The sequence below is a fragment of the Osmerus mordax genome, chromosome 11, assembly GCF_038355195.1.
Source record: "Osmerus mordax isolate fOsmMor3 chromosome 11, fOsmMor3.pri, whole genome shotgun sequence".
Taxonomy (NCBI): Eukaryota; Metazoa; Chordata; class Actinopteri; order Osmeriformes; family Osmeridae; genus Osmerus; species Osmerus mordax.
In genome coordinates, this window is record NC_090060.1 from 16,683,709 (window position 1) to 16,708,061 (window position 24,353).

General features: G+C 43.4%; 1 protein-coding gene across 1 annotated transcript; it reads right to left on the reverse strand.

Annotated features, from left to right (window-relative positions):
• Nucleotides 1-965: 965 nt before the first annotated feature.
• On the reverse strand, nt 966-21,289 carry col4a3 (collagen, type IV, alpha 3). Its single transcript, XM_067247007.1, has 51 exons — nt 21,254-21,289; nt 19,800-19,889; nt 19,637-19,681; nt 19,213-19,257; nt 18,999-19,061; nt 18,759-18,812; nt 18,412-18,438; nt 18,245-18,319; nt 18,065-18,127; nt 17,899-17,934; nt 17,765-17,812; nt 15,918-15,992; nt 15,781-15,825; nt 15,567-15,629; nt 15,355-15,399; nt 15,172-15,225; nt 15,020-15,061; nt 14,830-14,911; nt 14,308-14,343; nt 13,694-13,858; nt 13,531-13,623; nt 13,347-13,442; nt 13,090-13,160; nt 12,802-12,990; nt 12,500-12,668; nt 12,320-12,412; nt 12,100-12,204; nt 11,913-12,007; nt 11,664-11,814; nt 11,167-11,280; nt 10,685-10,852; nt 10,460-10,549; nt 9,947-10,081; nt 9,645-9,743; nt 8,772-8,861; nt 8,388-8,527; nt 7,888-8,014; nt 7,520-7,600; nt 7,306-7,407; nt 6,966-7,013; nt 6,643-6,828; nt 6,043-6,173; nt 5,634-5,706; nt 5,298-5,369; nt 5,048-5,173; nt 4,865-4,963; nt 4,542-4,754; nt 3,934-4,111; nt 3,319-3,433; nt 2,852-3,024; nt 966-2,537 (listed from the first exon to the last, which is right to left on the reverse strand). Exons 2-51 carry the CDS (start codon nt 19,845-19,847, stop codon nt 2,459-2,461), a joined length of 4,812 nt encoding a protein of 1,603 aa, XP_067103108.1. The 5' UTR covers nt 19,848-19,889; nt 21,254-21,289; the 3' UTR covers nt 966-2,458.
• Nucleotides 21,290-24,353: the final 3,064 nt, after the last annotated feature.

Consider the following 24,353-nt stretch of genomic DNA (forward strand, 5'->3'; position numbering starts at 1 on the left):
GAACTGTAAACACGGTTTTACAAATGTATATATTTTTTAAATATCAATATTTTAGTTACAAAAGTATCAAAACCTTTTGCTAAAGTAGGACACTACTAAAAAAAGGGTGATAGAAAATTACATTCTGAAAATTCCAAAGGTTCATATTTGTGAGAAGTTTGGAACCAACAATACACTTCCTATAGATTGACATCTAGCCAAATTAACTAGGCAAGAACAGTATTGGTCAGCACCCAATAGCCACTCTAAAGGAGTTTATCCTCTGCAGAGATGGGAGAGCCTGCAAGTAGGAGGGAAGGCAAGGGCATACGATAGCCCTACTGGAGTTTATAAGAGACACTCTTACACTCTTACACACTCTTACTCTTACACTCTTACACAACTCTTACACAGCTGAAACCATGAGGAAAACGATGATCTGGTCTGATGAGACAAACATGGAAGTGTCTGACTTGAACGTTTTGCTCGACACTCGGTACTGCTTATAATCAGGTTAACCCCATCCCCACAGCGAAACATGGTGGTGGCAACATCAGGTTAACCCCGTCTCCACAGCGAAACATGGTGGTGGCAACATCAGGTTAACCCCGTCTCCACAGCGAAACATGGTGGTGGCAACATCAGGCTATGGGAAGCTTCATAGTGACAGGGACTGAGAGACAGGTCATGATTGAAAGAATGGTGAACCAAGCCAAACGTATACAGATACTTGAAGAAAATTCTGTTCCAGAATCTTCTGAGATTAATCCTGCATGCATTAATTAGCATGACTGTGACATGAAGCTCATTAGATACCAGCCCAGTGGATTCAGGACAAGTCTTTTAAGACAGAAATGCTTGAAAGGATCTGCATGAAGGAAATTGCCTAAATCCAGCCATACAAAGCTGGTGCATACAGTCCCTGGAACACTCAGATATTACTGCTGCCAAACCGTCTCTACAAAGTACGCAATAAAAGATCTGAATACTTTTTAAAATGAGATTTTATTTTTGGGAAATTTATAAAATATGTTTTTTATTTGTTACTATGGAGCCTTGTGTGTGGAACAACAAAAACAGTAAAAGGTTAAGGGGTTTGGATACTTTGGATACTAAAGGCAATGCAAATGCTAGACAATGTTTTACATGTTTGGTAGGAAATTCTTAATAACGTTATTAAACCTTTCCTGTCAAAGAAACATATTTTAAAATACACACAAAAGTATAACATTTTACAGTGTTAAGAAATTAAAGTAAATCCAACACAAATACAGTTTCACTGTGTGAGGCTTTCTCTTACAAACTCTGTTAAACCAACCTCAGCAATAAAAACCTTTAAATTCAAAGTATATTACAACATTACTACCACCAACATGTTAAATTTTGGGTGAGGACATATAATCCATGGATCATTAGTTCTGGTACTGCCCACCTGTAGTCTTTTGGCCAGAGGTTCAATAGTGATTATATTCACATTGTAATATTACCCTATAACACTGCAACACTATTGGTTGATCTGGAAAGTCCAGATGATGCAATATCAAAACCAAATCAGGGCAGTGCAGTCTATGTAGACAGACGGAATGAGCTGAGTTATAGCCTATGGCCAAAAGAACTATGTGGACACCTCCTTGACAAATCTCGCATTTCAAAATCATAGGCATTAATACAGAGTTGGTAACCACTTTGCTTCTATAACTGCCTCCACTCCTCTTTTCAAAACAGACGTCGAAACATTAATGCAGGATTAACCCTAACCCTCTTCCGTTCAGCAACTAAATCTAAGGCTGAGCACAGGTGACTGCAGCTGACTTGCAGATGGTGTTAGAATCCATCCGAACGGTGTTTGATGGTGTTGAGCCAAGAGATCTGTTTGGGCCAGTCAAGTTATTCACAGAAAACTGACAACAAAATTCCAAAACATTTCTGTATAGCCCTTTGTGCATGGGGCATTATCAAGCACGTTAGTGCCTCTTGTGACTCAGTGGTAACAAATCCTGCATCAGTGTAACAACACACATTGGAAGTCCTTCCTGAAGAGTTGAGGCAATTCTTGAAGCACATTTGAGGGGAAAAAAAACAAACAAACAACAAAAAATATGCAAAAAAACTTTGTATTTTCACTTCTGTATTGCTTCTGCTATCAAGCATCCATAGGTGACCTGTATCGAACTCATAGCACCACAGGAATTACGAAGCACCCACATTAGTCAAGCAGTCAGGCAATTTGACAGGCAGTTAATTTTCATTCAAACGTATCAAAAGGCTAGACTACTTCCTAAGCTATCATGAGTAGTCCAAACCCTTTACATATTAAAATAAACAAACGGACAATCGTACTGAAAATTATTGGTCGACAGGTCAAGTCAGAAACATTCCGAATGCAAGGGAGGTCATAAACTGATTGACTTCTATGCTGACCCTTTGTGGCTCAAAGGCAGCAATGCATTTCCAGTCTCCAGGCTGCCTACTAAGGCTGCTACTGCTTCATACAGACCTGACAGCGGCTGACAATGCTTCCTGGGCAATCCCCCTTCACTGTCTGAGGCGTAGGTTTACTGTACGGTGGAAGGGTGGAGAACACACTCGCGTTCAGAATCAGAATTCGGTTTATTCGCCATGTATGTTATACAAACACGGAATTTACTGTGGCAGGGAGGTGCAAACACTAAACATATACGAATCTCAAATTAAGTAAAAGGTACAGAAGTTTAACTATTCCTAAGAACTAAACAATCTAAGAATAAAACAATTTAAATATAAAATAAAATATATATAAGAATAAGAATGAGCAGCATGAGTGGTCAACATAGTGCAGTTACACTTCAGTAAAAGGAATCAAAGATGCATAGGGATGCCATATGATGTTTACCTGAACATGTTGTTAGGGTCCAGGGAAGCCAGCCAGTAGCTGTAGGAGTCAGTGTAATAGTTGCAAGTCCCTCGTCCGTGGCACTCGATGAAGGGAATCTTCCGGAACTCCTCCAGGCAGGAGCCGGGGGAGGCCATAGGCTGCCCTGAGCCCTCTGCTCCTGCTCCTGTTTGCTGCACATACATGCAAACATTTACATTCAGTCATTTAGTCATTTAGCAGACGCTCTTATCCAGAGCGACTTACAGTAAGTAAAAGGACATTCCCCCCGAGGCAAGTAGGGTGAAGTGCCTTGCCCAAGGACACAACGTCATTTTGCACAGCCAGGAATCGAACCAGCAACCTTCGGATTACTAGCCCGATTCCCTAACCGCTCAGCCACCTGACAAACACACACACATATGTTTCCACATTTCAGAATGCGTGGTGTCTTGGTAGCGTTTATCGATATTTGTCTTCATCCTTACCATGACAAATGAGTAGCCAGTCCACAAGGGGAGCCAACTTGGCGGACAAGAGGGGACCTGTACGGTCTGACTGTGGACAGCAATCACGTTTGCTTTGGTCTCACACACAGCACACCTAAGGCAGGACAGGAAACACAACAATTAGGGATGAAACGATATGAAAATTTTAGTCCGATGCCGATGTGGCCGCAGATATATTGTGCATCCCTAACAACAATTTATGACCACAAAAATATTGATGCAACACCCACTAAATGGTTGTACATGCCTTGAATGCCCCTTGGAACGTGTTTGCGATATAGGCCTACTACGGAGGTTTTAGATTTCAAATGAATTCAGAAGTCTGCTATTTATTAAGCCTTTCCCATGGAAATAATTCCAGAATTATTCTAAACTAGACACTTCCGCCATTAGGCTTATTCAAAAAATAGTTATAAAAAAAAAAAAATATATATATATATTATATATATCAATAAAATCAACACAAATGATATTATTATCTATTTGCATTGAGGATTTCTGTATCCTCATAACATTTTTCATTTATATCTACATTATGGGTATCTCTAACATCTGTGAAATAGCAGTTAAACTGTTGACCAGGGTTAAGTTCACCTGCTGACATATTTCTCTAGAGAGTCTCCGGATATCAGAGCCATGTCGCTGGGCATAGCCTCAGCTGTGGACAGCCAATAGGAGTAATCGTTGCGCGAGGCGTAGCGACACGTGCTGTCGGTGTTGCAGAAGAGGAAGGGCATGGTGGAGAAGCGAGGTAAGCAGCTGCCCAGGGTACCTACAGAGGATGAGCAGCACAACGAGGACGCCATTATGGTTATACTGATTTGTCGTGTATATAACTTGTATAACTATGATGTTATGTGTGCATGTGTTAGAGAAAGAGAGACCGTACCATATAATGATGATGTTGTGTGTTAGAGAAAGAGAGACCGTACCATATAGCAATGATGTTATGTGCGCATGTTAGAGAAAGTGAGACCATACCATATAGCAATGATGTTGTGTGTTAGAGAAAGAGAGACTATACCATATAGCGATGATGTTATGTGCGCGTGTTAGAGAAAGAGAGACCATACCATATAGCAATGATGTTGTGTGTTAGAGAAAGAGAGACCATACCATATAGCAATGATGTTGTGTGTTAGAGAAAGAGAGACCGTACCACATAACGATGATGTTGTGTGTTAGAGAAAGAGAGACCGTACCGAGGTCTTGACCGTGTCCTCTGTTGTTGCCGTTAATGAAGAGGAGAGAGTATCCGGAGTAGATAAGGCTGCTCCCTCCTGGGCACTGGGGAACGGTCTTGCCCTGGCTGTGTCTGCTGAACAGGAACCCGTCCTCTCTGGGGGCAGGGTAGTAGGGACCCGGGGTCCCTCTGGGGCCCTTTGCTCCCGAAGGCCCTGGCTCACCTTGTATACCTGATAAAGACAAAGTCGTTTAAAGCTTTTGTCGGTTAGAATGCATCTGTCTTCATCCACAACAAAGTTGTTGTCGAGTAAAGATTAAAATAGAGGCATCGTTTAGCCACCTTGTGGTCCAGGAATCCCTCTGTCTCCCTTATCTCCCTGGAAACCGGCATACCCGCTTGGCCCACTCAAACCAAAGGCCCCTTTAGGGCCTTGGAGTCCTATGGGGGAGAGGGAAAATGCATTTATATTAAAGCACCCATCTTAATGAAATCATGCTGATGAAGGTTAACTGCTCTTCGTACCCTCTGATCCTTGTCTCCCTGGAGCTCCAGGAACTCCGGTTTCCCCCCTGGGTCCTGGAAGCCCTGGCAGACCCGGATCTCCAGGGATCACCTCCACAACAACAATCACAGGATGGCCCTTTGGTCCTGCGGAACAGCAGCATATAACAGAAACAAACATCCCCTGTTCAGTTGGGGGGAAATCTTGGGTTGTAAGTGGTTGCTCATGACGGTTTGAAAATACGTTGATGTGAAAATGTTGGTCCAGCACCTGGTGGTCCAGATGATCCTTTCTCTCCAGGAACACCTGCTCCCCCAGGAGGACCTGCGTCTCCTTTCTGACCTGATGACAGGAAACCAGCAACTCTTTACCAAATTCATTATAAAAGTAATTACTCAGGACATATCTGACATGTGGCCATTATTTAGTATCATTTTAATATATAAAATAGTATAAAATGTGTTCAGAGTCAGTGAATGTCTAGTTTTCTGCGTATAATCTTTTAATCCTTTTTTAAATTTTTATTTTAAGAGATCTGAAAGGATAATGGCGAACTTGGATGCATATAGAACACACATTTGGATGGTGCTACATATTGTGAATTACCATTGGGCCCCCTTGGTCCAAGAACACCCATTGCACCCTTGTCCCCAGAAAAACCAGGCTTTCCATCGACACCCTATCAGGAAACATGGTGTTTAGTGGCACTGCAAAAGGTGGCTGGGGTTCTCTTCCCTGTGGCAACTTATCACCATATGTATACATTTTGTCCTTTAGTCTGCATGTATAAGAGAGAGCTGTAGGACGGTTTAGTAGTACATTTACATTTAGCAGACGCTCTTATCCAGAGCGACTTACAGTAAGTACAGGGACATTCTCCCCAAGGCAAGTAGGGTGAAGTGCCTTGCCCAAGGACACAACGTCATTTGTCACAGCCGGGAATCGATCCGGCAACCTTCTGATTGATAGCCCAATTCCCTAACCACTCAGCCACCTGACCCCTAGTAGAACTCACCGGACTGCCTTGCTCTCCACTATCTCCCCTGTACCCAGGCGTTCCCAGAAGGCCCATGGCACCTTTGTTCCCCTTATCGCCATTGAACCCTGGCCCCGGCGGACCCGGGGGCCCCTGAGGGCCCTGCATTCCTACACACAGGGAGAGACGGGGTCAGAAGGATCCACAGCTACACAAAAGACAAAGAGTGAAAACAAGAAAACCTAAAAGTGGTGTGGTATCAGCTATCGCTCTGGTGTAGAGAGTAACTATATAGACCATCGCTCTGGTGTAGAGAGTAACTATATAGACCATCGCTCTGGTGTAGAGAGTAACTATATAGACCATCGCTTTGGTGTATAGAGTAACTATATAGTCCATCTATCCGGTGTAGAGAATAACTATATAGTCCATTGCTTGCAAAATAATTTGGTATCTTGCTCACACAATAAATCCCGAAGTCGGTGAGATCGGCTCAACCATGTGGGTGGACTAATTGCATAATTCTCCACGTACTAATTGCGTAAGTGGAAAAATATATGAGGGGCTTATTTGTGTGTGTGTGTGTGTGTATGTTCATGTGTTTGTGTGTGTCCCCATAAGTAACTGGATTTACAGTACCTGGGACTCCAAGGCCACCGTTTGGGCCACGTTCCCCTTTTGTCCCCTCAAAGCAGACTCCATTCTGACCAGGACTACCAGGGAGTCCTGGGGGACCACGCAGGCCTGGGGGGCCCATATCCCCTAAAGGCCCGGGGGGACCAAGGGGACCATAGGGTCCAGGGAAGCCGGTGTCCCCCTTCAGTCCTGTGAAGGATTTTAATTAGATATAATTTCCATTTGGATTAGTGATGGCAGTTTTAATAGCTTTAGGCGGGAAATGTAATGGTGCAAATGAAGAGCAAATCAGATGTTCTGTGTTTAGTGTGTGGGATCCCACTCACCAGGCTGGCCTCTCTCTCCAGCTGCTCCTCTTGGCCCATTATCGGGGGCTGAAGAGAAAATAGATGATCAAAAAGTAAGCAGGCAGGCTGGTGATGCGCATTCATTCAGTATTTCATTTACCACTACTGTATTTGATATATTGTATAAATATACTGTATATGGCGTATTTCACGAATGCATGCCTGCTGCCTCTGTACTGTGGATTGTCAAAACAGCAAACAAGCATGCTGAAGATGATGCAAATTCATGTTATGTTTAGGATCATACATATCGTAGAACTAGAAGTTTGGGTCCATGCCTGTTGGATTTGCACCGTGAATGATCAGAGAGTTCTCTTACCCCCCATGTCCCCCTTCTCTCCTGCAGGTCCAGGGATGCCATCCCTGCCCTGGCTCCCTCTGGGCCCGGCTGCACCCGGGTCACCTGCAAGCCCTTGGTTCCCTATGGAGAGTGATGGTGGCTGGTGGTCAGAGATCTGAACACCAGAAACTCATTCGCAACGGCGCAATATTGTTATGCAGCAGAAACTTTGGTAGTTTCGTATGTGATCTACCTGGCAGGCTATCCTGGCCACGGCAACCACGAGAACCAGGAAGTCCATCAAAACCTTTCTCCCCAGAGGGCCCTGGGCTGCCTAGTAGGGTCACGAGAGAGAGAGAGAGAGAGAGAGAGAGAGAGAGAGAGAGAGAGAGAGAGAGGGAGAGAGAGAGAGAGACAGACCGGGAGAGAGACAGACAGGGAGAGAATAGTATCCTTTGTCATTTCAGCACCACATGATAATGCTAAGTATTCCTAAAGTGATGTGAAATGTGGCATACAGACAGAAACGACTTAGTACTTGTAATGCAAGCTAGGATTGAATAGCATACTGTGCATTTGACTGGTATAACATATACATATGATACAAAAAAAGAAATAGACCTCGAGATCCTGGGAATCCCTCTCTTCCTTTGGGCCCTGTGGAGCCTAACGGTCCTGGAGACCCAAACCTTCCAGTATCACCCTTCTCCCCATTCTCTCCCATCACTCCCGGCAACCCTGGCTCGCCCTAGGACACAGAGAAGATGCATTACTGTATGGTACGTGCTGATGATTTTGGTCCAGTCAAATAACTTAATTGATGAGTATCCAAAGATAATTTTTTAATGTATATTTTCATAAAAAAACAAATTTTGTTGATTATCAATTCATTCCCTTCTTGATCTAGATAACATTCCTTATGGAAGTTCAGGCTGGCTTCTAACTAATGATTTCCACAGATTGGCAGTGCTGCCATGTTTGATAAAAACAACATGCTGTGTTTAATCTTCCAACTGTATTTAAAATATGATCTAACTCCCCAACATACAGTACATGTATAATATTGTGTCAGTCCTCAAGTACATATGCTACCAACATGTTTGTGGCCTGTACTTCTATACCTTCTCCCCAGGTCTCCCCTGGGTGCCTGGTTCAAGGATGCCGGCCTCTCCTTTAGCCCCTTTAGGTCCATTCATTCCTGGTGTCCCAGATGAGCCGCCTTCTCCACGGACACCTGTGGCACCTTTCTCAGCCTTCACACCTGGTCAGGCCGAAACCAACGTAACAAACACATCAGCACGTAACCAGCGGAGATAACATTAACGCTAACATGGTAGCACAACTGATGCTACAGTACAATACATATTATATTATGAATAATGTTATATAATGAAGCATGTCCATTATGTTGATTTCGATTAGATTAGGGATGCACCGATATGGAAATTGTGGCCGATACCGATACGGCCGCCGATATATCGTGCATCCCTAGATTAGATGGTTACCTGGCAACCCCATGTCTCCTTGAGCACCAAGAATTCCATGTAAACCAGGAAGCCCTTTTTGTCCATCTCTGCCAGGATCTCCAGGGGGACCTAAACAGGATGTGAGGCAGGAGGACCACATGATGCACGGTCGACACATAACAGGAGGAGAGACTAGTTATTTTATTTTCCTGTCAATGGCCATTTTGATGGATTCCTGTTGTAGGCTACTGTCCCAATTGGACCCTGTCATTGGGTTTGGGGGAAGGTGTGTCTCCATTGTGTGTCCTGTGTTGTGTAATGTTGTTGGCATTTGGCGGTGCTGTTCTGTGTCTGTGTTTCTGACCCCTGCTGCACACTCATTTCCTTTTTAAGGATAAATAAAGTTGAAAGTTGAGGATACAGTTGAGGATAATTGAGGATACAGCTGCAACTTATACAGATGATGTAGGATGTGGAGGACTGAAGGTGAATGACTGGATAGATCAAGGGTGTCGAATCATGGTCCTCAGGGGATGCTGTCCGAGATGTTTCCCTGCTCCAACACACCTGATTCCAATGAATGGTCGTTATCAGGCTTCAGAGCTTGATAACAACCCCTTCATTTGAATCAGGTGGGAAACACCTAAAACATACAGGACGGCGGCCCCTGAGGACCGGGATTCGACACCCCGGGACTCAGATGGCTGAGTGGTTAGGGAATCGGGCTAGTAATCAGAAGGTTGCTAGTTCGATTCCCGGCTATGCCAACCAAATGACGTTGTGTCCTTGGGCAAGGCACTTCACCCTACTTGCCTCGGGGGGAATGTCCCTGTACTTACTGTAAGTCACTCTGGATAAGAGCGTCGACTAAATGTAAATGTAGATGATGTGAGGTTGTGTGTTGATGCGAACCTGGAGGCCCACTGCTCCCTGGGTTCCCGTTCCTCCCGCTTTCTCCTCTTGGTCCTGCGAGTCCTGGGTCCCCTTTCGGCCCATTTTGTGCTGGGGATCCTAAAAACATCGCAAGGGCTTAGAAAACCTGTTAAACCTTTATACAAACCATCTGTCCTGCTTTGTGGTCTTTAATCGTCAAGTCATCGAGTCAATTGCGATGAAGCCACAGCACGTGTGAAATTCGTCATATAAATAGGATTTTATCTAGTTTGTAATTTCCGTCACACCGTAAAATTGGGTTGGAATGATGAGATGCTTACCCGGAGGCCCTGCGTCTCCGGGATCTCCGTATATTTCGATATTAGTTGAGAGACCTTTAAGACCCTTCATCCCCACATCTCCCACCAAGCCCCATGGTCCAGCGAGCCCTCGGGCTCCGTCCACCCCCATCAGCCCTGGTGGGAAAGGAAGAACTAGCATCACAACCAACCTCCGTGCGTGTGTGTGTGTGTGTGTGTGTGTGTGTGTGTGTGTGTGTTATAATGGTTTGGCTTGGCTTCATGGTATGTGCTAATGCAGGAACATAAACAAATAAAAGCCACCTCATTCAATAATATTCATCATTCACAATGGAGTACACTTCCACAATAGAACAACAACAGTCAAATGAACCCAACAAACAAAATCCAAAATCCAATTCACTGTAGTGTCATTAAACACCTCAATGCCAGTCCATATACAGTATAACAGTGTGGTGGGTGTCTGGTGTTGACATGTGGTGTTGACAACCAGGCAACACCACATGCAACCTCTTGGTTCAGGTTAAGAGTTACCTTTCGGGCCAGGTCTTCCAACAAGCCCAGGTTCTCCATCTGTTCCTGGAGTACCACAGACCCCCGGCGTCCCCACATCTCCCACAGGACCTGCCAGAAGACACACACATACTTTTTCATAACGGTGACTCATATTCAAATCCAAAAGGATGAATAACTAGCATCACGAAGCAACACCAGTTGAGTTATACTGTATCTTGAATGGATGAACGTCTGTTGTCTGACCTGTAACCCCTGGTGCGCCATCTGTTCCTCTGAAGCCCTTTAGGCCGGCAGCCCCTCCAGGGCCTGGAGGACCATCAAAACCGGGTGGTCCAAACGTGCCCAAAGGCCCAGGCATCCCCTCTCCGGGCAGGCCTTGATCCCCCTGCACCCCCTTTAAGCCCCTGTGTCCTGTTGGTGGGACAGATAGGCAGGGGGCCAACAGATAGCTGATGATTGATTGTGTTCTCAACTTCACTTTACACTGATTTTGGACCATGACTTGGACCATTAATGCTCTGCACACTGTAGTGTTACCATAGAGTGGTGAATAAATAAATAAATTCAAATGTTGACATGAATACACAGTTCAGTATCCCCCTTCTTCAGACCAAGAGGGGTTTGTTTATATAGCTACAACACAGTGTGCCAAAACTCAAGTGTAAAGAATATTGTACTGGAGGTGTCTCTCCAAGGGGGAGTCTATCCGTACATGTGGTTTGTACCTGTGAAGCCGATGACTCCTCTAATGCCTACAGGTCCCTCTGATCCCGGGGCACCTGGGTTACACACCCCAACCTCACCTGGCAAACCTGGCAACCCATCAAGTCCCGTATTGCCTGCAGAGCAACAAAACCATTCTTATAATTATGTTTCCGTAGTGTTAGGGTTAACCCTTTTTTTTTTTTTACATTTGATCTAAATCATTTATTCGATTTGTTTGGGGAAAAAAACATTTCAAACTTTTTGTTTTAAAACATTTTGGGGCAAACATTTGCTGCAAATCTTTGTTTCTAAATAATTTTCTCACAAGCTTTTTTTCAACCTTTAGAAACTTTTTTTTTCTCATTTTTTTTTGTTTTTAGTTTTCCTGGGAAATGTTCCTTCTCTTACTTGAGGGTTGGTTTAGGTGCATTTCTATGGGCGTATGTGAAGCCCTCTGTGACATTGATTGTACCAAGGAAAATTTGATTAGAATATATTCCTGTGTGGATAAACGAACCTCTGTCCCCCTGTTGTCCATTTGTTCCAGGTATACCTGGAGGCCCACCCAGCCCAGGCAGGCCAGAATCTCCCGTTGCCCCCAGAGCCCCATCCTCCCCTGAGCTGCCTTGTCGACCAGGAAGCCCTGGGAGGCCTGAGCGGAAATCACCCTGAAAAATAACATGATGGCACCCAATGGAAACACCGAAAACCTGATAGTAGTGTAGTGCACACACACAAACACACAAACACATGTGCACACACACACCTTGGGGCCTGGCATCCCAGGGGCTCCTGAAGGGCCAGGCCGTCCCATGATCCCAAAGCCAGGGAAGCCATGAGCGCCTGGCTGGCCCTTGTCACCTGCCACAGGGATGAACATGGCTGATAAGCATCAGATAAACAGGAATGAGAGTTTGCATTAGAGCATAGCTTACAGAAAAGAGCTAGCTAACCTTTAGTGCCTGTGGGTCCAGGAGGGCCTTGCACAGACAGTCCTCTCTCCCCTTTCAACCCCTTCTGGCCAGGGAAGCCAACAAACCCAGTGATACCAGGATTGCCTACATTGCAAATGATAACAGCGCAGATCGTAGGTAAATGCAGTGTGTTACTCCTACCATGCAACATAGTGTTCTCATCTTTGCGAGAGCGTCGACAGAAAGAAGATGCACTCACCTAGAGGTCCAGGATTGCCTGCCAGGCCTTTCTCTCCTTTCCTTCCTGGGTCTCCTGGCGTTGTTTTGGTTTCACCTTGAGAGCCCCTCTCTCCTGAGAGATGGGGGGGGGGGGGGTATGTCATGTAATAGACAACTGGGTGACATTCACAGATTTGATGAGTCGAGCCTTCAAACTTACCTGGGTCTCCAATTCTCCCTCTCAGGCCTTGTATTCCAAGGGAACCCTTCTCTCCAGGGGCCCCAGGTAACCCCAATCCAGGAGGTCCATGGACCCCTATCTGCCCTGTACGTCCACGGGGGCCATCCTCCCCAGCGGGGCCCCGGTCCCCCTTGGCTCCTGGAGGTCCCTGTAGAAAACACACAAGTCTCTTTCTGCTGCACATACAACACACAATGTGTAAAGTAATGGTCATATGATAAGAGTTGACTGAATATGGCATTCATATTTGTACTCATGAAGAGAATGAGGAATGCGATTACAGGGTTTCCTTTCAGGCCTTGCAGGCCTTTGACGCCTGGATATCCAGGTGTGCCTTCGTTTCCATCTGGGCCAGGAAGCCCTGGACTTCCAGGGGAGCCTATCTGACCTGGATTCCCATTCGGTACCATGAAGCCTGGATCTCCCTTGGATCCAGTCGATCCAGGCATACCCGGGGTTCCAAAGGGACCCTGTGTGAAAAGGACCAAGTGTTTCACCACGGCAACATCAGTTAAATATGAGTCAAATTAAACGTGGAAATACAGGTCTATTAATCACGGTTAACGTACCACAGGACCAGGGGGGCCAGTGCGACCGTCCATGCCTCTGTACCCTTTCGTCCCCAGAGGGCCATTCTGACCTGGACACATAAATAAAGCTAAGTAACGTCCACAGTAGAGAAAACGGGCAACATCTTTCCTCACCATGACAACCTAACCATGTTGACAATTTGACCTCCCAGAGCCTCATACAGACTATGGGCTGAAGGCTAAAAAATCATGAGGATCCATTAGAGCTAGGTCACTGTCGTGTCCAGATGTCTTACCTGTCTCCCCTGGCTTGCCTGGTTCTCCAGGAGGACCAGGAGGCCCCGGTTGCATATTTTTTTTTGTACATTTTCGACAGACATCTCCTTTCTCACCTAGTAACATAAGAACATGCTGATTATGGTGTCCAAATTAAAGGGACACATAGGATTACACCACAGGGATAGTAGTCAGGGTGCTTACCTCCTTCACCAACGTTTCCTGTATTGCCAGGAACTCCCCTGATACCTTTGAGGCCTTTAGAACCGGGTGGTCCACGGTCACCTTTATCTGCATCTGTGGATGAAGCTTAGTCCAATTACAGGTTCTCTTCTGTGTACTACTACTACAGGACAAAACTGGTTACCTGGGATTCCAGGGTCACCAGGATCACCAAGAGGACCTTGGTCTCCAGGAGGGCCGGTGGCCCCAGGGGGTCCGATGACATTGGGGGCAGGTTCTCCTCTTGTCCCTTTCAGACCAGGATATCCTGGAGCACCAGGTTTTCCTGGGCGTCCAGGTATGGACTGCCCTAAAAAACACTGCATTAATCAATGTGTCTATGTGAGATATCTCTCTGTCTCTCTCTCTCTCTCTCTCTCTCTCTCTCTCTCTCTCTCTGTCTCTCTCTCTCTCTCAACAAAGCTTAGGACAGAGAAAAAGCAGGAGATGGGAGTGTGACACACGGAGAAAGACCATGAAGGAGAGAACATCTGTGAGTGTATGCATCTGTTAGGGGGGTCAGATGGCTAAGCGGTTAGGGAATCTGGCTATTAATCAGACATTTGCTGGTTCGGTGCCAAATGATGTTGTGTCCTTGGGAAAGGCACTTCACCCTACTTGCCTCGGGGAGAATGTCCCTGTACTTACTGTAAGTCGCTCTGGATAAGAGCGTCTGCTAAATGACTAAATGTTAAATGTTCATTGCGATCACTTAAGCATAAGTTATTATGACACTAGGAAGGACAAACACAATTTTACCTGATGCACCCTTCACTCCAGGAAAACCAACCACGCCTGTAATACAACAGTAAGAAAAACAGTATTGCAAATGTAATTCATGAATCACCTGGGAAACATGCAACAGTTTTGTTAGTTCATCCAAACAAGTTAGGGCCAACATTTCTGAACTGGTAACAAGTCTAACGCATTATGAAGTAAGTATGACTTATGGAGAGGCTCAGTAGTGATTCAAATCAGAGCAACACATTTGTATTACCATTATCAAATTTCAATAGTTGTCTGTGCTTTTGTCAGATTTAAGGTATGGATCCCACAATTCCATATTGGGAGACCATAGGACCCATAGGGATTAGTAATTACACTGATACATGACTTATTTGGTTTTCACAATGTATTCTTCATGTTTGGCTACCCACAATGTTTGGGGCTATCTCGTTGTCATGATCAGTGACCTATGCACTTTTGTAAAACTCTCTCTTGGAAGTCGCTTTGGATAAAAGTGTAAATGCATAAATGTAAATGTAATGTAATTATTATTACCTTGATCACCAGGACGTCCAGGACGTCCAGTGGGCCCAGGCAAACCTTTTTGCCCTTTCATTTTCACAAACACACGGACCACCTGAATCAAAATGACTTCAAATGTTAGTCAACACTGACTAAGCTGGGCTGGGGATAATGGGTCTGATAAATGATAAAACTATAAGAATGTTGATGGTTTATTACTCACATCTCCCTGAGGTCCATTAGAACCGACATCTCCTTTCGCCCCCTGAACACACAGTCACCATACAGTCAGTGTAGCACCGAAAACAGCTAGCGAATGATAATTCGCTGTGTGAAGGAATTCTGGATTGGTTGAATGTGGTCAGTAAAACAAACCTTTGAACCCTCAATCCCAGGAGGCCCCTGGTAGCCCGTTTCACCTTTTTCACCCTAAGTGTAAAAAAAACATGTTAGATAGACAGAAATTACACAAACAGACAGGTTTTACGATTTATGTTGTACTAGATGACAGCTGACAGTATGTTAGCTTGACTGAATGACAGTTAACTGCGTTATTACCAGAAATCCATATGCCCCTGGAATGCCTTCCTTTCCTGGTTTACCCTAAAAGAGGTGCCAGTTTCAAACAAATTAGTTTGTGTGACTATACCCACCAGCGTGAACTGAACTTCGGTGAGCATCTACCAATGCAGGATCACATTGTCCATAACATGATTAATGTTTATTAAATATGATGTTCAACACAGCGATTCATGTAAGCTTTGTTTTACCAATGACCCTGGGACTCCTTGGTCGCCTTTATTTCCTTGAAAACCATGGCGACCTGGAAAACCCTGAGGAGAAACAGAAGCGTTTAATGGAAAAAGACAAACTGAAATTAATTTCATCAAATAAAAACACAATAAATCATTGGAATTTGAAATAGTGGACAAGGCCTAGTCTCTCAAGTCAAAGTGGATTGTCAGGAAACTCAGTGGTACTCACAGGCAGGCCTCGACACCCCTTATCCCCCACATCACCTGGCTCCCCCTGCAAAAAAAACAACCAATTGGTATGATATTTGAGACAACAGGTCTTGAAACAAAACATAAAAGTAAACTAACCCTAATAATGTGCTATACCTTCAGCTCTTTGGGGCCTTCTGCATACAACTTGATGCCCTTCTGCCCGGGTCTACCTGGCGGGCCTTGGTCGCCCTGACAAAACATATGTCCAGTACAGTAAGCACTAAAAAAATTCACATGACACAGATTAAAATGCAAACCATAATCTTTAATTTTTAGGGAATATTTTCCCTTAAAGAGAATATTTTTCTCCACCTATTTTAGGGGAGAGTAGGGATACTTGTATGGTTACAGGTATTTTTCATTTTGTGGGTATATACGTTTGTGCTATAACATAAGACTGTTGTTGAGCTGCTAGTCTTAGGTATTATCTCATTTATCTTATTATCGTATATGTCTTTTGAGATTGTTGTGGTGTAGGTTCCTGCAAACAAAGTTACCTGTCCAAAAGCTCCAAAATGAAATACATTGACCAATTAATCTTACTACATTCATCTTTAGAAAAAGACACTGGTGGTTTTGTTTGAAAAAAATCCTCTGAAGAGCAAGACTTAGCACAGCCAGCTTCTCATGTGAGACAAATTGTACATTATCCCTGCTAGGATGTGCTGATATATGTTGAGCTAGTATTGTGGTGGGACTGATAGATTATTAAAGTAATACATCACGAGAAGGGTATCCAATCATAATCATAAATCCTGTAGAGCAATCGATGCCTTTCAATATCAGAACGATCGAAGTGGATGACACTACTCCCTACTTATAGCGCGGATATCCAGTCACATGACCCCCGAGTCTTCAGACAGTGATGTTGTTCCTGAAACCTAATGATCGCTAGCTCAGATTTTCAAGCGCTTCTTGCAAAAAAGGCAATTTTTTCCTTTCTTTAAGAGACTGGGGTGGGGGTGAGGACATAAGGGTTCATCTTATTATGTGGTGTCTATGTTTGTTTGGTTTTAGATAGTGTATAGTTCCCACTCCCGAACAGTAGGTGGCGGTGATGCACATCTTAACGTTGGTTGCAATCTGCCATTAATTTAAGAGAAAAAAAAGAAGAAAAAAAAGAAAATATGGCGCTTCTTGCATGGAGAAATGGCAAGGTCGAAAAAATATGAAATTGCCTTCTTCAATTGTCAATTTGTCATTCATTTCCGTCTGGATAGTCGGTTGATAAACGTTTCATTAGAAAGTTTGTTGTCTAGCCCTTCACGTTTCGGGTTAGACTGCAGTTGGTCTATAAATAAGTAGCCTGACATCAACATTTTATAGTCGGCTGACTGATCGCGTTATCTCCAGTCAAAGGTATAAACACACAGGGCCATCATAAACATTCAACGGTCTAATTAGATCCAGTTATCCTGGTAGTTTAAGGTGTTTATTGTATGCACCTTCCTGCCAAAGCAAATTCCTTGTCTGTGCAAACTTTCATGGCGAATAAATCCCATTCTGATTCTGAATGTTCTTCATTTATTGTCAAGACACGGTCCAAGTGGCCAATTGTAAAATGAGAGCCAAGAGTAATCATTTGAAATTATAGACTATAGGCAGAAGCTATTTGATGTCAGGCTACATGTTGATGCTTGGCCTATTCACTTAAACAACTATCGTAATGAAAAGCAGGCAGTGGTTTGAGAATGTCTATTGTGGTTTTATTTAGGCTGTAATATTGTAAAATTTCTTCTTTTTTTTCTCTGTTCTTTTTAGCTGGTAAACCGCATCATTCAGGCTGTTTGAAAGGTGAGATATCCCCCATCCCCCCAAACCCTAATCTTTTGGGGTTTTCTGTACCACATACTCCAATGGTGTTGGAATGTGAAAGGGAGGGATTTCTGTATAGGCTACCTGTATACCATGTGACTGAGAGGAATACCTGTACTACATGAAAGTAAGGAATACCTGTATACCTTTTGTCCTGTTGGTCCTCGAAAAGGAGGACTAGGACCTTCTTGGCCCTGATGAGGAACAAAGAGCAGTTAGACACAAATAGACATCATGGACAACTGTAACCATGGACAACACATATGACTCAGAAACTGACCTTCTCTCCCTGTAACCCCGGTAACCCTGGTAATCCCTGCAAAATAAAATTCAAAGAACAGGCTGCGATTTGTAAAAATATTGAAATAGTTTTGTAAAATGAAAGGTATTTGGGGAAAAAAATGCAGTCCATGAAAGTCCTTCACGTAACGAAAGTGACAACTGACCGGAATCCCACTCAATCCTTCAGATCCAGGGAGGCCTGGTAGGCCAGGAAACCCCTGTTGACCCTAGAAGCACAAAATGAGTGAGTATCACAGCATATCAAGCTGTAAATATAAGATAACTACTGATGCTGTAATATCATAAGTGAGTGAAAATAGCTACAGACAGGAAGTCCTTCTAACCTTCCCACCATTTCTCCCTGGCACTCCACGCTGCCCTTTCACATCAAGGAGTACTGGGAAGTAGTGGGACTCTCCCTGTGAGGACGACAAAATAACACTCACAAACACTCTGCCCTCCATCTTACAAATATTGAATGATTTATCAGTGCATCCATATATACAGCTACCTTTAGCCCCTGGAGACCGGGAACACCCTGCAGGAAAACATAAGGAATGCAGATGTAAACTACGTATGAGATCCGACACGTAAATAGCACAGTGTGCCAGGCACCAGCCCTGTGGAGAGAGTCTGACTCACCCACTGACTGCTAGTTGATACTCTATATGCAAAGCTACAATGACGAGAGATGACTATGACAGCTATGGTTGTCTGCTTACTCTGTGATTGTGTGGTGATCTGAGTGTGTACAGCACTTTCAACGTGCGTTGTTTTGAAATGTACTATATATATAAATAAATTCAGACTGATTGATTGCTTAGCAACAGCTCACAATGAGGGACAACAGTTACATACAGGTAATCCAACAGTCCCAGGTAAACCAGGAGGTGCTGGATAGCCAATATCTCCCTGAAATAAAAAGACAGGGTCATTGTCAAATACATGGCACGTTGATAATGGGTTGTGTAAGGGTGTGCAGGGAGAACACATGCAAATATTTCTAATAAATTTTCTATTTCTATTCTAATTCTTTTCTATTTCTAATATATATCTAACATCCAATGTAACTAGATGTTAAATAGACTGAAACTGTACCTTGGTCCCGTTGCATCCTGGTACTCCTGTTGGGCCCATTGGTCCTTCATTTCCTGGAACACCCTGACATCGATGTGACAGATATCCATTTTTCAGAAACAACAGTACACTAAAGCCATAATTAAAAATTAAGAAGTTGAAACTACAACTGCAACAATGGAAGGCAAACTTTTTGCTTCTAATTTGTGTAGGCCACATACTTAAACATACTTACTGGCTGTCCAAAGGGTCCAGAAAATCCTGGTTTTCCAGGCAGCCCCTGTTGAAAAAACAATCATTCTTAGCATGTCTTATAGATGTGATTAAGTCAGATAGTTAGACTGACTTGCTTTAATATTGGTCATTTCACTAATGTGCAATGCATCAGTTTCCACACTACAGTCTAGTAAGGGGGTTGATTTAGAGACCAAAACTTCTCTTTAGTGTGTTTTCCGCAGTATTCTGTCACATTACAGTTCAATTCGCTGTTTTTCTTGGCTCGTTTTTGAGATACAAATGCTTCTCCTGTGACCCTATATTTATTTCAGGTTCCCCTTCATGGAGTCACACCCCTAGTTTAGGAATGGCTGCAGAAGAGAATTCTGCACACACAAACTGTTGTTATGTAAATTGCAGTATATAAACATAAACAGTCATACCCGGGAACCTTTGGATCCTGATAACCCAGGAAAGCCGATGTTTCCCTGTGAATAAAAACGTACAAAGCTAGTATCAAACACGTTAATGACTTCTACTTGTTTACCCAGACACACACACGCACAGTAGTGTACTGTCATATTTAAGTACTTGGAGGAGGCTTACTTTGGGACCTAGAGGCCCTGGAGGGCCTTCAATTCCTGGGAAACCCATAACCCCGGGAAATCCACCGTAACCAGAATAGCCCCTCTCACCCTGCAGAGAGGAACATTGAGAAAGTGACCCACTATAAGAAAATTTAATCGACTAAACACACATTTCTTGGCTTTTATATTTACTCACTTAATTTTCAGTTTGAACAGTTCAATGGCAATAATCAACAGATAATACTTCTGATTAAGAAATTGACGTTTAAGGGTTGAGACACATTTAGATTAGAACAGTGGTTCTTAACCCTGTCCTCATGTACCCCCTGTCCTGCATGTTTTAGATGTTTCCCTGCTCCAACACACCTGATTCAAATAAATGGGTCGTTATCTAGCTCTGTAGAAGCCTGGTAACAAACATGCATTTGAATCAGGTGTGTTGGAGCAGGGAAACATCTAAAACATGCAGGACAGGGGGTCTCTGAGGACCAGGGTTAAGAACCACTGGATTAGAAGGTATTGTGACTGATTTCAGTATAGTAATGTATTTTACCAGTATTTTAGAGTCCTTATTGCAATCTTGTTCTCTATCTGTTTTTTATTCATAAACAAGACTGCAGGTGCGTGACAGTCAGATAACAATTTTTCTTTGGCAGCCAGTGCCAAGACACATCATCACATACCTGTACACATCCGAGGTATTTCCCACCTGGGTGGTCCTGCCTGTCACCGGGTCTAAACAACATAATGCTTGGCTATTGCTACTGCAGTTGTACCACATAAGTGAGGGAACTGTGTCCATTTGTCAATTTTATATTTCTGAGTTATAATTTCAGAGAAGAAGCCGGATTTCAGTTCTTACTCTTGTAAAAAAAATATATATATACAAAATAAACACTCCTGTCATATAATATAAGAGTATGTCAAGGTGTGAAAAGAGGATTCTTAAATATAATTTAAATATATTAAATGAGAGCATTATACATTTTTATTAAATTAATTTTTATACAAAAGTGGAAATTAACTTGTGTATGATTTTGTATATTCACATACTGACGGACATAGTTTGTAAGCATATTTAAGTATATAATATCGCTTGATATAATGAGTCCTGAAATAGGAAGAAACTTGTGTGTTTTCAAAGTATTGACATGTTCAAGTATTGTAAATGTGTTGATTGTACTCTTGTCAAAGCAATAATGACCAAAAGTAAAATAAATGAAATAATAATAATATCGCATGGCTGGTGCATGAAGGTTGAGCCAGCAGCTCTGTCCTGGTGGTACCTCTTAGTGTGGTACCTCAGACTTCCAGCAGAGAGCTGCCCAAGTCAAGACTAGTATCAGAAAGGAGACTAGCTGGCTGTGCTGCAGTTTATACTGGGTCGTGTGAAGTACAACAAGGAAGACTAAGGGTATAAGAAGAGGCGCTAATGAGCTATGTGATGGATGAATAGTACATGTTGAAACTTACTTTGTTGCCTTTCACTCCATCACAGTGACACCTGGAGACGCCTGCACAGGTACAGGACTACAACAAACAGGATAGAAACAAGAAGGAAAAAATAAGAAACTTAAGAAGTAAAGCTGGTGACACAAGTGTTGTAATGTGATGTAGTCTGTTTCATGTTCGTAGAACGGACCAAACTTTTTTTTGTTGCTAAACACAATGTTGTATCCTAATCGACTGCATTACCGTATCAAACTTATTTATCCGTTATATACCACTATATACTTATTTCTCAGGTATATACCACGATACATGTGCAAGGTCAAGATAAAATAATTGTCAGTGTCTCAATCTTTTCTGCAAACCCCATCTCCCTTCCCAAAGCCCCGTCCTGTGTTGCCTCTGGTTCGGTCTACCTTGTCATCCCAAGACCTCTTATCTCAGGTACCTACCAACCTGAAGTAGGTCAGACACAACAAGAATGCAGACAATCTCATATGAAGTTTAGGTTCTTCTGGCCTGATTCGCCTTGTTTCCCATAGTTACAGAATCTCCCTTTGTTGACTGACTGTTGCGTGTTCCTAATGAATGAGCTTGTCTGTGTGCAGGAGAGACAGAATAATCAGAGAGATGCAGGAAGATAGACACACTGTCCACAGGGGTTGTTTGGGTTTTGCAAGACATGCAACACTGATGGCAAGGGTAAGAGTTAGACACGAGACAGGCCCCTCCATACAGGGCCTTATCTGTATTCCCATCCAGACACACAGCATCCGTCCAGGTACACGACGCATAAAAAAGAAGAGGGAAGTTGGTTCTGACTTCTCCAAGAGGCATAAAAGAGACGTGAACCTGATGCTTCAGCAAGATTAAGATTAAATCTGAAGTAGAAGAATGTAGAGACAATAGTTTTTTTGTCTTTTACAAACCAAGTAATTTTCACTCTCCCAAGATTAAAAGTACTTGTCAAAACTGACATGACCTGGCAAAACTCTCAACCTTAACACGTACAGTGAGTATACAGTTCAGATTTTGTTGTTGTTGTCTATTATCATCTATTATTATTACTTCTGTGGTTATGTAAATTTGAATTGAATGTGTGGGTGTGAGGGAGATGGAGTGTTCTTTATTCGGTTCTTATTGTCTTGACAGCATCTGGCGATGATGTTAAGACGATGGTTCCTGTCTCATGACCTAGCAAACAGTAGATCCACTGATTCGTCTTCAGATACAGACCTGCACACACATGCAGGATGGAAGAGGCGATAAGTGGGTGCAGGGTGACCACATGGGTCATGAAAGAAAGGAGAATGACAGAATGTAGAACATGAAAAGATTGAGGGCAAACAAAAAGATAGAGAAATAAAGACATGTTTTGCACAAAAACAGTCCTGCTGCCAGGAGATGAAGAGGGTGGCACGGTGGTAAGTTGACCCAAGTGTAGGTTGCATCTTCTGCCATGATGACTTGGGCATTTCGAAGACCTCCCAGGGCCAGGTGGGTTCCCAGGAATTGGTTTATGGCTGGGCGGAGCTACTCTGTGTCGGTAGTGTGTCGCTACCACTGGTGCTGAAACGACGATCTGACAAGGTCTGGGGGCGAGAGCCTGGTTCTTGTACTACTGGGAAGATGAGTCAAAGGAAGGAAAGGGAAGCTGATTGAAGATGAGAAAAAGGTATGATTGCTGAGCAGGTGGAGTTGAAATCGTGGAAAACTGAGGGGAGATGCCTTGACAGCTAATCCAAAACTGAGACAACTCAGCCAGAAGATGTGTGCGGTCTTGGGACCACTAGGTTGAAGCAATCGCCAAGTGGATGAAGTGGGGTTTACTTCCCTTTCCCCAGTCAACCGAGAGAAGGTTCCCTCTGTAGAAGAAGATCTTGAGTTCCTTTTTGCTTTTAGTTTATCTTCAGAATTTACAAACACCTCGAGTTTACTGAAACCTTTTTGCGCGTCTTTCTAACACAACCCACAGACATTACACTCTTGAACACAGTCGAAGTGGGTACAAGCGGGTATGTGGCCCTCTTAAGATCAAAAAGATTAGAATCTTATTTTCTCTGAGAATGCCAGAGAACAGAACCTTTTCAGACCTATGGCAGAACTTCAAAGCTATAAATTCAGCACATTCCAAAACAAGAAGAAATGCAATATGTGAGAGTTCACATGTGGGCATCTAGTATGCAGGTGACTGCTGGCCTATTACGTTCAAACAATTCCTCCCCAACACCACCTTAGTTCTGAGGGGAAACTTCAAAAGAGTGAATTTCTTCTTTCTCCTTCAGAAAAAAGGTTCCATCCATAACCATTATGCTTGTCTGATTATTGCTTTATGGTAATCCGTCTCCCCCAATTTTTCTTTTATAGATTCACATACAGTTACTTAATCAAACAATGGTTCACTTCCAGAGCCATTTGAACAATAAAAATTTCAAGCCTTTTAGAACCCTGAGTGTGTCATCTCGTGTTCTCAACATTCCAGACATCCTTTCTTACCTCTTCCCTCTCACTTTGTCTCATCATTGCCTTACTCTCCCACTGTTATTTGATTAAAAAGTATATGCCATTGGGCATTACTATATTCAATACTATATAATATATACTATACACTTCCAGAACTATACGTTTTGTTTACATTTACACATTGTCTAGTTTTGAAACCAGCCGTCCAATGTGAGTGTATGAACAGAATTTTTTTTAAACACCTCTCAATCTCTGGTGCAAGCATGGGACCAGCATGTCTGGGCACGTGCAAGACACAGTCCTCCTGGCAGAAACCGGGGACACCGCTGATGGTGTCTTCTGGACCAGGGGCTTACAAGATAGTGTCCCTGCAACCTCTGGACCGGGGACAATCCTGCTGGTGTCCCCCACAGCTTTAGAGAATAAGACAGCTGGTCTCCCCTGCCCTAGACCAAGTACATCCCTACTGGTCTTCCGTGTAGGTTCCCCTGAACCATAGACAAGCAGTAAACTCCAACTGTCCTAGTTTCTAAACAAGATTTCTTCTCTTGATTTTCAGCACGCCTCCCCCGCTGAAAGATTGTCACACTTCATAGTGATAATAGGACCTATCACCGCAGCAGGGCAGAATACTAAGCCACTGATCACCAGTGGCGTATCA

Coding starts and splice junctions, on each gene's coding strand:
- col4a3 (XM_067247007.1), bottom strand. CDS start 19,847: ATGGGTTTCCCAGGAATTGAAGGCCCTCCAGGGCCTCTAGGTCCCAAA. Junction 8,862..9,644: donor AGGGAGCAGTGGGCCTCCAG/GTTCGCATCAAC, acceptor CATCCTGTTTAG/GTCCCCCTGGAGATCCTGGC. Junction 6,174..6,642: donor CGGTGGCCTTGGAGTCCCAG/GTACTGTAAATC, acceptor CCCTGTGTGTAG/GAATGCAGGGCCCTCAGGGG.